The following is a 12,261-nucleotide window of genomic DNA, read 5'->3' as shown; positions in this document are numbered from 1 at the left end:
CGTTACATGGATAAGAGGGGACTAGAGGGGTATGGACCGGGTGCTGGTCAGTGGGACTAGGAGGGTGGGGATTTGTTACGGCATGGACTAGTAGGGCCGAACTGGCCTGTTCTGTGCTGTAAGTGGTTATATGGTTATATGGTTATATGGTTAAGATAAAGAACAGATGTTTAACCTTAGTTTGGCATTAAATTCAAAATCTGTGGGAACTTTTAAAATAGCGTCTTAATCCTGGAACCAGAGAACATGACAACACAGAAATTGCACAGACCATGCTGAAATATTTATTCCACCGAGTCCAACTGACCTACACCCAAACCATGCCCTCCATATCCCTCCCACCCACAAATCTATCCAATCTTCCACACACTCACCAGTCTCTCTGTGAAGATGTTCCCCCTCATGTTACCCTTAAACATTTCACCTTTCACCCTAAAGCCATATCCTCCAGTTCTTGTCTCACCCAATATTGTCTCAGTGGAAAAAGCCAACCTACATTTACTCTGTCTGTCCCCCTCATAATTTTAAATACCTTGATCAAATCTCCCTTATTCTTCTAAGCTCCAGGGAATAAAGTCCTAACCTGTTTAATCTTTCCCTGTAACTCAGTTCCTGAAGTCCAGGCAACATCCTAGTAAATCTTTTCTGCTCTTTCTATCTTATTGTATCTTTCCTGTAGTTCAGTGACTAAAACTGCACATAATGCTCCAAATGTGGCCTCACCAATGTCTTAACAACTTTACCATAACATCCCAATTCCTGTTCTCAATACTGTGATTTATGAAGGCCAATATGTCAAAAGATCTCTTTATAACCCTATCCACTTGTGACACCACTTTCAGGGAATTGTGTATCTGTAGTCCCAGATTCCTCTGTTCTCCCGCACTCCTCATTGCCCAACCATACACCGTGTACGTCCTTTCTTGTTTGTCCTTCCAAAATGCAACACTTCAGACTTGTCTGCATTAAATTCCATCTGCCATTTTGCAGCCCATTTTCCAGCTGGTCCAGATCCCTCTGCAGCTTTGAAAACCTTCCTCATTGTCCATAACACATCCAATCTTAGTGTCATCTGCAAACTTGCTAATCCACTTTTCCCACATTATCATCCAGATCATTGATACAGATGACAGACAACAATGGTCTCAGCACTGATCCCTAAGCCACACCTCTCATCACAAGCCTCCAGTTGGAGAGGCAACCATCTTCCACTTCTCTCTGGCTTCTCCCATAAAACCAATTTCGAATCCAGTTCACTACTTCACCATAAATTCCTAGTGTTTGAACCTTCCTGACTAACCTCCCATTTGGGACCTTGTCAAAGGCCTTACTAAAGTCCATTTAGACAACATCCACAGCCTTTCCTTCATCTACTTTCCTCATGGTAACCTCACCGAAAATCTCCATAAGACTGGCATGCAGAAAGTCCTGCCCCCTCTCCGTAGCTTCCACATCCTTTCTGTAATGAGGTAACCAGAACTGAACACAATTCTGTAAGTTTGGTCTCAGCAGGATACAAGAAAAATAGAGAGTTATGAGGGAGGGAAGGAATAGGTCAGTGGTTCCCAACCAGTGGGCTATGGCCCAGGTGGGCCACAACGTTTTCCCATATTTGTTCTTTAAAATTGTTCAATAAAATACTTTAAATTAGATAAAGATGTGTTTCCTATGGAGCTGCCCTTGACTTGAAAACATTGCTCAGTCATTGCCACTAGTGGGTCATGGCATGTTAGGCCAGATGCCAGGAGGATCTCAGACCAAAAGAGATTAAGAACCACTGGACTAGATGGTTGTGGAGTAGATTTTCACTGGTCAGCACAGCCTGTACTGTGCTGGAATGTTCTGTGTTCTTTAAGACAAGACACAGTGCAGAATAGAGTTACAGAGAGACATGATTATGGAGTAGGATTAGGCCTCAGTACTAGCTTTGTTTCAATTCACTCTGTCAGAGAAAGCAAGAACCACAAATTTGATTCAAATGTGATTGACGTCAAAATAGTCTTTGTGTGAGTTTTCAAAAGTCAAAAAACCAGCACAGAGGAGTTAATTTATTCCCCCATCAGGATCCACAATGCTGGAAATGTCAGCAGTGTGAAGTGAAGCGTACCCACTCACAGGCCCTTTGTTCTGCTCTGAGCAGAGTTTAACTTGTGGAAACTGGGACCAACTTCGACCACAGCCGTCTGAGCAACAAAAGGGTTAGAAACGGAAAATGGTCAAACTCCCACTGAATCCAGAGAGATTGGGATGTTTCTGGGATAAAATTTGCCAACTGATCTTCATCTCATTTTGAACTGGGAACAGAGTCTTGAAAGGTGATCATTACATCCCTTGGAGCAGTGTTGTTCCCGTCCATCAAAACGAAGCAACACTCTACAAGGAGGCTGCTGTATGCGATGCTCATGAGAGTTGCAACTGGTGGTGGAAGTGGAGTGGATGGTGAGGGACAGGTCTCCAATACACTGATGCTTCACACAAAGTGTGTGTGTGTGTGTGTGTGTGTGTGTGTGTGTGTGTGTGTGTGTGTGTGTGTGTGTGTGTGTGTGAGAGAGAGAGAGAGAGAGAGAGAGGGGGGGGGGAGAGAAAGAGAGAGGGGGGGAGAGAAAGAGAGAGAGAGAGAGGGAGGGAGAGAAAGAGAGGGGGGGGAGAGAAAGAGAGAGAGAGAGAGAGCCCACATATGCCTATCTGCGAGTGTGTACATTCATGTATGGGTGTACATGCTACAGACTAGATTTCCACAATGGCCATGTTTGTGTGTACACTCGTATGTGTATTTGTGTTCACATGAGGACACACATGTATGTGTGTAGATGCTACAGCTGAGTGTTCCACAATGTGTGTGTGTGTGTATGGGTGTGTGTTTGTGTGTGTGTGTGTGTGTGTGTGTTTGTGTGTGTGTGTGTGTGTGTGGGGTGTGTGTGTGTGTATGGGTGTGTGTGTGTGTGTTTGTGTGTGTGTGTGGGTGTGTGGCTGTGTGTGTGTGTGTGTGTGTGTGTGTGTGTGTGTGTGTGTGTGTGGGGTGCCATTTGGCCAACAGCCTATACTGACCATCAAACAGCCACTAACATAGCACTTACCCACTCAATATGGAATCATAGAAAGGTACGGCCCTTCGGCCCAACTCATCCATGCTGACTGAGATATGTATCTACACCACTCCCATATGCCACATTAGGCCCATGTGCTTCCACCCCGTTACTTCCCAGGTACCTATGCAAATGTCATTGACACCCTGGAGTTTGTTCAGACTCCAGCATCTCTTCTGCAGCTCATTCCATGTACCACCACCCTCTTTGTGGAAACGTTACCACTCAGGTCCTTGTTAAACTTCACCCCTCTCAGTGGAGTCCAGTTCAAGATTCTGCTCTCTGTCCCATCTATAACCCCTCATTAATTATAAATCTTGAAAGGTGACCCCTCCACCAGTGAGAATAGTTCATCCCACCCAATCACTCATTCGAACTAACACCCTCCATTCCAAGACACATCTGGTGAGTCTCTTCTGCACTCTCTCCTTAGCCACCACACCCCTTTCCTATAGTGTGGAGACCGGAACTGTGCACAGCATTCCATATTAAAATTCTGACCAATGTTGTACATACTTGCAACATGATGCCCCGACTTTTAAGCTCAAAAGAACATAGAAAACTACAGCACAGTGCAGGCCTTTCAGCCCTTGATGCTGTGCCAACACATATATTTCTTTAAAAAATCCTAAACCCTCTCTACCCTGTAACCCTCTATTTTATTTTCATCCATGTGCCTGTCTCAGAGTGTCTTAAATGGCCCCAGTATTCCAGACTCCTCCACCACCCCTGGAAAGGAATTCCAGGCACCCAGAACTCTCTGTGTAAACAAACTTATCCTTGACGTCTCCCCTAAACTTCCCCCCTTCACTTTGTACATGTGTCCTCTGGTGTTTGCTGATCCTGCCTTGGGAAACAGGTGCTGGCCATCCACCCTATCTATGCCTCCCATAATCTTGTAGACCTTGATTAAGTCTCCTCTCATCCTTCTACACACCAAATAAAAAATCCCCAGCTCTGCTAACCTTGCTTCATAAGACTTATTTTCCAATCCAGGCAACATCCTGGTAAATCTCTGCACTCTCTCCAGAGCTTCCACATCCTTCCTGTAATGAGGTGACCAGAAATGAACACAATACTCTAAGTATGGTCTCACCAGAGATTTGTAGAGTATAACATGGCCTCTCGACCCAATCCCTCTATTAGTGAAACCCAGCATCCCATTGGCCTTCTTAACTCTCCTTTCAACCTGTGCAGCGACTTTGAGGGATGTATGGATATGGACCCAAAGGTCCCTCTGTTCATCCACACTCCAAAGTAACCAACCATTAAATCTGTACTCTGGCAGAAATATTTAAAATGTCCTTAGCCATGGGTGAGGTGCCTGAGGTGTGAAGAGCAGATCATGTTGCTCCATTGTTTATAGAAGGGTCCAAAATTAACACTGGAAATTATAGGACAGTGAGCCTGATGTCATTTGTAATTAAAATATTGGAAGTTGATCTAAGAGATCAGATAGAAACTTATTTGGATAGTCAGGAACTGATTAGAGATAGTCAACATGGTTTTCTTGTAGAGTTTTTCGATGAGGAAAAATAGACAAGGGAAAGTCTGCAGATGTTGTCTACATAGACTTTTGTAAGGCCTTTGTCAAGGTCCCACATAGGAGATTAGTCAGGAAGGTTTAGACGCTGGGTATTCATGGTGAAGTAGTGAACTGGATTCAAAATTGGCTTTGTGGGAGAAGCCAGAGCAGTGGTGGATGATGCTTCTCAGATTGGAGGCCTGTGTGTAGTGGTGCCTCAGGGATCGGTGCAGGGACCATTGTTGTTTGTCATCTATATCAATGACCTGGATGATAATGTGGTAAATTGGATCAGCAAGTTTGCAGATGACACTAAGATTGGTGATGTTGTGGACAGTGATGAAGGTTTTCAAGGCTTGGGGAGGGATCTGGACCAGCTGGAGAAATTGGATAAAAAATGGCAGATGGAATTTAATGAGGTGTTGCATTTTGGAAAGACAAACCAAGAAAGGACGTACATGGTAAATGGTTGGGCACTGAGGGGTGCAGGAGGACAGAGGGATCTGGGAATACAGATACATAATTCCCTGAAAGTGGTGTCATAGGTGGGCAGGGTTGGAAAGAGAGCTTTTGGCATATTGGCCTTCATAAATCAAGTATTGAGTACAGGAGTTGGGATGTTATGGTAAAGTTGTATAAGACTTTGGTGAGGCCAAATTTGCAGAATTATGTGCAGTTTTGATCACTTAACTACAGGAAAGATATCAATAAGATAGAGAGAATGCAGAGAAGATTTACTAGGATGTTGCCTGGACTTTAGGAACTGAGTTCCTGAGTTCAGGAAAGGTTAAACAGGTTAGGACTTTATTCCCTGAGGCGTAGAAGAATGAGGGGAGATTTCACTGCACACATCCTACCTGGATTAAACTCTGCCCAGTTCTCCATCTGATCCATGTGGCACTGTAACCTTGGACAACCTTCTTCGCCATCTACAACCCCACTGATCCAACTTACTGATCAGCCACTCTCATTTTCATGTAAGTTGTTCATATCCATTCTCACTGCTTCTTGTGAACATCACTGGTCACAGACACTGAATAGAGGTCTACAAAATTATGAGAGGCACAGATAGAGTGGAAGGCCAGTGCCTTTTATGCCAGGGCAGGATCAGCAAACACCAAGGGACACGTATACAAAGTGAAGGGAGGGAAGTTTAGGGGAGAGTTGTGGGGGCCCAGAATGCCTTGCCAGGGATGGTGGTGGAGGCTGGAATATTAGGGCCATTTAAGAAACTCTTAGGCACATGGATGGATGAAAAATAGAGGGTTACGGGGTAGGGAGGGTTTTGTACTTTTTAAAGTAATATATGGGCTGGTTCAACATGGAGGGCAGAAGGGCCTGTACTGTGCTGTAATGTTCCGTGTTCTATGACACACCCCACCTCCCCCACCCTCCTCCTCCTTCAGATCCAGTGTGCCAGCACACCCCAGTTCCCTGGTACCAACCTCCTGGGCCAGCCAACGATGTGGGACTGAAGTGCGTGTAAACCATGTCCACTGTTCTCTTTCAACAGTTTTCCAAATCACCCTGTCTAAAAGGCCCCATCAGATTGGTGAGCGAACAAACCAGGCTCACTCCTCCTGATCAATCTCGGCCTTTCCAAGTTAATCTGTCGCCAACAACCCCCCCGCCACGGGCCTTTCGGCCCACCATTCCTGCTGACCAGCAAGCATCCACTGACCCCATTCTCCCTACACTTTCTATCCCTTCACCCGCACACAATGAGGGACAATTAACCCACTGATATGCATGACTGTGAGATGCGGCAGGAAACCAGAACCACAGGCGGTCACAGGAGAATGTGCAAACTCCACACAGACACCGCCAGACGTCTGAATTGAATCCGAGTGCCCGGGGCTGTGAGATAGTGGGAACACCTGTGTCTGTGAAGAGAGAAATGTGGAGGATCTGCGTGTGCTCAGAAGACCAAGGATGAACATGTATGTTACATTCTAAATGTAGTATTACATGACAATAATGTAACGTTCACCCTGAAGGAGTGGCCCAGTGAAAAGGCAGCCACTGTTTGCCCAGTCTTACATCACAGCTCAGGGCCTGGCTGGGTCAGCATTCTCCATTCATAACTTTCACTGAACAAAGTGAAAATGAGGATATAACAGCTTTGCTTCCCTGAAGGACATCAGTGAACCCAACAGTGTTTCCACGAACCAATCACTCCACAATCTCTGGGATTGAGGGCAGATTTAGATCTAGATTTCAGTAGTGATGAATTTAAATGGGCTGTGAGCATCCAAAGCCAGGACTCGGTACCTCTAGATCATGAGAAACCAGGACAGAAGAGCCTGCCTCATGCAGAGCAGACCGTGCCTCCCTCTAGACACTGTTCAGGTGTACTCCCCTTAACTCTGGGAGGTGGCCAACACCCCTCTGCACACAGCCCAGCCTGACTGTAGAACCACAGAACATACAGAAAACAGGACCTTCTGCCCTTATCTGTGCCCACTTATAATTCTGCCTCACCCATATCCCTCCATACCCATCCATGGACCTGTCCAAATTCTTCTTAAATGTTAAGATTGAGCCTAAATTCACCACTTCAGCTGGCAGCTTGTTCCACACTCCCACCACTCTCTATGTTAAATTCCCCCTCATGTTCCCCCTGAACCTTTCCCCTTTCACCCTTAACCCATGTCCTCTGGATGTATCTCACCCACCCTCAGTGGAAAAAGCCTGTCTACATTTACTCTGTCTGTCCCCCTCATAATTTTAAATACCTTGATCAAATCTCCCCTCATTCTTCTACACTCCAGGGAATAAAGTCTTAACTGGTTTAACCTTTCCCTGTAACTCAGTTCCTGAAGTCCAGACAACATCCTAGTAAATCTTCTCTGCACTCTCTCTATCTCATTGATATCTTTCCTGTAGTTCGGTGACCAAAATTGCACACCATAACGTCCCAACCCCTGTACTCAATACTGTGATTTTGCCAACATGCCAAAAGCTCTCTTTACAACCCTCTCCATTTGTGATGCCACTTTCAGGGAATTATGTATCTGTATTCCCAGATCCCTCTGTTCTCCCGCACACCTCAGTGCCCGACCATTCACCGTGTACGTCCTTTCTTGGTTTGTCCTTCCAAAATGCAACACCTCACACTTGTCTGCATGAAATTCCATCTGACATTTTTCAGCCCATTTTTCCAGCTGGTCCAGATCCCTCTGCAGCTTTGAAAATCTTCTTCACCATCCACAACACATCCAATCTTAGTGTCATCTATAAACTTACTGATCCGGACCAACCATCCATCACCTCCAACATTCCTAACCACCAGCACTGTCACACAGTCCTCGAATTCTGAATCCTCGTCCCTTGCTGGGAAGGAATGGGGCAGATGCATCAGAACTTATTGCATCCACTCTTTGCATCCCGAGATGTTTACACCTACCACTCGAAATCTGATCCTCAGGCACACCTCAGGCACAAACATGCTCAAAATCCTCTGTAACCCCCTCCTGTCCCATGCACCCCTCCCATTCTATGTAGCTCCCTCTGGTCCCTAACACCACTCCCCATCTTTGTAACCCCTTCTGGACCCCTACACCCCTCCCCATCTCTGTAACCCCCCCCTCTGGTTCCCTACACCCCTCCCTGTCTCTGTAACCCCCTAAGGTCCCCTACACCCCTCCCTGTCTCTGTAACTCCCCCTCTGGTCCCCTACACCTCTCCCTGTTTCCGTAACTCCCTCCGGTTCCCAACACCCCTCCCTGTCTCTGTAACCCCCTACGGTCCCCTACACCCCTCCCTGTCTCTGTAACTCCCCCTCTGGTCCCCTACACCTCTCCCTGTCTCTGTAACCCCCTACGGTCCCCTACACCTCTCCCTGTCTCTGTAACTCCCCCTCTGGTCCCCTACACCTCTCCCTGTCTCTGTAACCCTCCTCTGGTCCCCTACACCTCTCCCTGTTTCTGTAACTCCCTCCGGTTCCCAACACCCCTCCTTGTCTCTGTAACCCCCTCTGGCCCACTACATCCTCCTTGTCTCTGTACCCCCTCACTCTCTCTGTAACCCTCACCAATCCCTACACCCCTCTCTCTCTTTTTAACCCCTTCCAATCCCTGCTCCCCTCCCCATCTCTGTCCACCCCTATAGTCCTCTACACGCTGCCCCCCCCAACTCCCCTCTGCCCCTTCCTATATATCAGGATCATCCCCACCTCTCCCCACTGGTGCCGTCAGCAGCCTGGTTTTCAGTTCTCTCAGTTCTGGGTAAACCATGGGACATTGCGCGGCTGGTCTCGACACCCTGATGGTTTCGTCAGTGAGGGGTGGTATGCTGGTCAGCAGACGGAAAAGCTGTCAGCTCACCTGTTATGAATGGGCCCCTTAAACGTCGGGTCAAATTTCCGGGGTTCCCCTGAAAGAGAATGAAAATGAATTTAATCCATTTAAATCCCTCACTGCAATCGAAGGATCACACAAACGAGTGCTAGAGGGGTTTGCCGCCCATCGTGACTGTGCCCCTGTTTATTAACTAAAGTTTATTTAAATGACAACTTTCCAAAACACAAACTATACACGGAACATCTGAACACATTATTTACACTGGTGGAAATTGGCGATAAGCGGTCAATCAATCCCTCCCCTCCGGTACATACACTTTACATATTATGATCTCGTTGTCTACAACATGCGATCCCCTGGGGGCTTCACCGTTCTCAGAACTTGTCCGCCAACCCCGCGTATAGCCCACGCTCCAACACCTCACGGGTCCGGATGTAACCTTGAGGGGCGAGCAGGCAGTCAGCTCTCCCCACACCCTTGACTGCCACTCCCGCACACCTCAGTGCCCGACCATACACAGTGTAGGTCCTTTCTTGGTTGGTCCTTCCAAAATGCAACACCTCACACTTGTCTGCAGTAAATTCCATCTCCCATTTTTCAGTCCATTTTTCCAGCTGGTCCAGATCCCTCTGCAGCTTTGAAAACCTTCTTCACCGTCCACAACACGTCCAATCTTAGCGTTATCTGTAAACTGACTGATCCGGACCAAGCGTCCACCACCTCCAACATTCCCAACCACCACCACTGTCACACAGACCTCGAATGCTGAATCCTCATCCCTTGCTGGGAAGGAGTGGGCCAGATGCATCCACTCTGCCTCGACCCGTGTTTGGCCAAGCCCAGCTCAACCCACAAGCAGATCCTCTGCACCCGTCGATCAGGAGAATGGGGATGATGTGCAGCCAGAACTCGAGGAGAAACCCCTTCGGGTCGATGTGCAACCTCACACACTCCACGGATACATGTGACTGTGCCCCTCTCAGAGTGAGACCCTCCCTCTCTGTCCCACCCACAGGGTGAGACCCCCCTCAATCCCAGCCACAGGGTGAACTTCAGTCTCACCCACGGGGTATGACCCCCCCCCCCCCCCAACGGGATGACAGACTCAGATTTCCACCACATTTTCATGCCCCTGTCCTCGTTCTCAGGGATCGGTGGGGTCGCATTTCCCCTGTGACAAGGGCATCGTTCCTCGGGTACAAAGGTGGTCGCTGTGTGACCCACTCTGTTGACTTACCCATGCTCTGTACACGGTACCGAGATCCAACTGGTGCCCATCCCTCTGCTCCCCCTCCAGCTTCAAAACAGCTCCCGATAGGACCTTCACCCAGACCCCCACCCTGGCCACCACTCGATCTGTCTGCACCGTAACTGTGTCATTGATCAGTTATTTATTCTTTCTTTCCAAACTGCGGTGATGTCAAGCTTTACTGTCATGTAATGGAACAGAACGTGTAATATTACACAAAATTGCCTTCGACCTGCCATAAGAATCGCCATCAGTGTCCCCCGGCGCCCCTTCGACCCCTTCAGGGTCACTGAGCTCCCGCAGCCCCCGTTCGATCCATCGGGAACCCGAGCTCCAGATCAGCGCCCTCTCGAATCCCGGTTCCCACCAGCAGCCCTGTCGTGCCCCGACCCCCAGTCGCCCTCAGCCTGTGTGGGACCCTCAGCCGCTGAGCCCCCCACGGGTCCGCCGCCGTGGACACCGTCCTGTCGGGTCGACTCCTTCCCAACGGGTGTCCAGTGCCGGTCCGCTGCTCGCCCAGAGTCTGCAACCCTTCGCGGTCGCTGCCGGCCACAGACCCCGCAGCCACAGACCCCGTCGGCTCCTCTCTCAGGCCGTCTAGGACTGGGCGGTTGAACAGGGGAGCACTGCCTCTCCGCTCTCTGCTCTCCCGGGTCCGCGCCGGCGGCAGGTGCAACACTTCGGGCCGTCGCTTTTGGGTCGTTTACATAGAACACGCCTGTGCGTCTGCAGCAGGTCAGGATTGTCGCGGGCACTCGTGTACATGACAGCAAACATTGCAAAGTTGCTCCTGGTTGGTGCTGTCAGCAGCCTGGCACCAAACTATCTTCTCAGTGGAAGGACACAGGGAGATGGCAATCGGTGACCAAACCACAGCAACTTGGAGGAGGAGTATTTATAGTAAAAAGGGTCATTCAGCCCATTGGGTCTCCTCACTCCCATTCCCACACTATATTGGCCTGGAGCCCAGGAATATAATTTTTCCCATTGAATCCTTCAGATTCTCCCCCTCACCCGTGCCACCCAATTCACCTACATCCCCCAGAAAGTTTTGAACTCCTCGCAGACAGCGCGGGATTCAAAACCAGGTCGCTGGCGCTACAGTAGCCATGTCATCCTGGGGGTGGAGATCAAGTGGACTATCCCCCAAGGCAGAGGTGTCTGAAATCCAAAGCACATGTTCAGGGTGATGGGGTAAGGTTCAGAGGAGTTGGGAGGTGGAATACCCTCCTCCTGCCATCGCTTGATGAGGGGAAAAACTTTGGTTCTATATCTTTATCTCTACTACCTAGTGCCCTGTGTGACCTGCTGAGTTTCTCTACAGGGCTGAGGGGCCTAGAATCTGGAACTCCTTGAGGGGGAAGTGGGGGCAGAGATTTTCCCCAGCATTTAACAAAGGGAGGGGTGGGGAGTCTTTGAGGGATGGAGCCAGAGTTGAGCATGAATTCAATGGGCTGAAGGGCCAGTGTCTGAGCTGTATGAAGTTATGAGTCCTTGACTTTGCTGACCTTTCAGTCCTCCCACTGGTTGCCCCACTGTAACTGGACAACCCAACCCATGCAGCTCTCGGTGTCTTCCTGCACATGAAGGGGTTAAAGCAGGCCTGCCTGAGTCCACCATGTAGGGAGGAGACCCCCATCCGTGGGCACGAAGAAGCAGTGCCAGACACTCACCATGTTTGCCATAGTAGTGTGCCTCTTCCCTCGCCATGGCGACTCTGAGCTCCGTCCCTGCCGCCGTATCTGCACCACTTCCTCAAGCACAGTGCACAGCGCAGATTAATGATTAAACAGAGAGAGGGAGGGCACTACTCCCACAAGGGTTGCGAAAGAAGGCTGTGGCCTGGGCTGTGGAGACTGGAGTTTGGCCAGTTCAACAATGAGCAGGGAAGGTTTGTCCTCGCCCCACACCAAGGACATGCCATCCAGCTTGAAGCCAAGGCCTTCACTTCAACCCTGGCTCAATGTGGGATGTTGAAACCCTGGTCAACTCTGCCCAACACAAACACAAACTCAGTTTCAAACCCTAGGTTCTGGTCCCTCCCCCAGTCCCACAAAGGCTCTCAGTCCCAGCCAGAACCACTGAACCCCAATATCACTA

The 12,261-nt window shown here is 49.0% G+C and overlaps 1 protein-coding gene across 2 annotated transcripts in view; it reads right to left on the bottom strand.

The window, feature by feature from the left end:
* Nucleotides 1–11,943, bottom strand: part of LOC138764083 (choline transporter-like protein 5) — an 84,806-nt gene extending 72,863 nt beyond the window's left edge. For both annotated transcript variants that reach the window (XM_069939410.1, XM_069939409.1), the window contains exons 1-2: nt 11,835–11,943; nt 8,937–8,985 (exon numbers count right to left, since the gene is read on the bottom strand). In XM_069939410.1, coding sequence (XP_069795511.1) covers nt 8,937–8,985; nt 11,835–11,871 — 86 coding nt within the window. In that variant the 5' untranslated portion in view covers nt 11,872–11,943. The remainder of the gene's footprint in view (nt 1–8,936; nt 8,986–11,834) is intronic.
* Between the last annotated feature and the right edge of the window lie 318 nt (nt 11,944–12,261).

The sequence above is a fragment of the Narcine bancroftii genome, chromosome 5 (genome assembly GCF_036971445.1).
Source record: "Narcine bancroftii isolate sNarBan1 chromosome 5, sNarBan1.hap1, whole genome shotgun sequence".
NCBI lineage: Eukaryota > Metazoa > Chordata > Chondrichthyes > Torpediniformes > Narcinidae > Narcine > Narcine bancroftii.
Note: the sequence above shows the minus strand (reverse complement) of the source record. Positions and strands in the feature narration are given on the sequence as shown.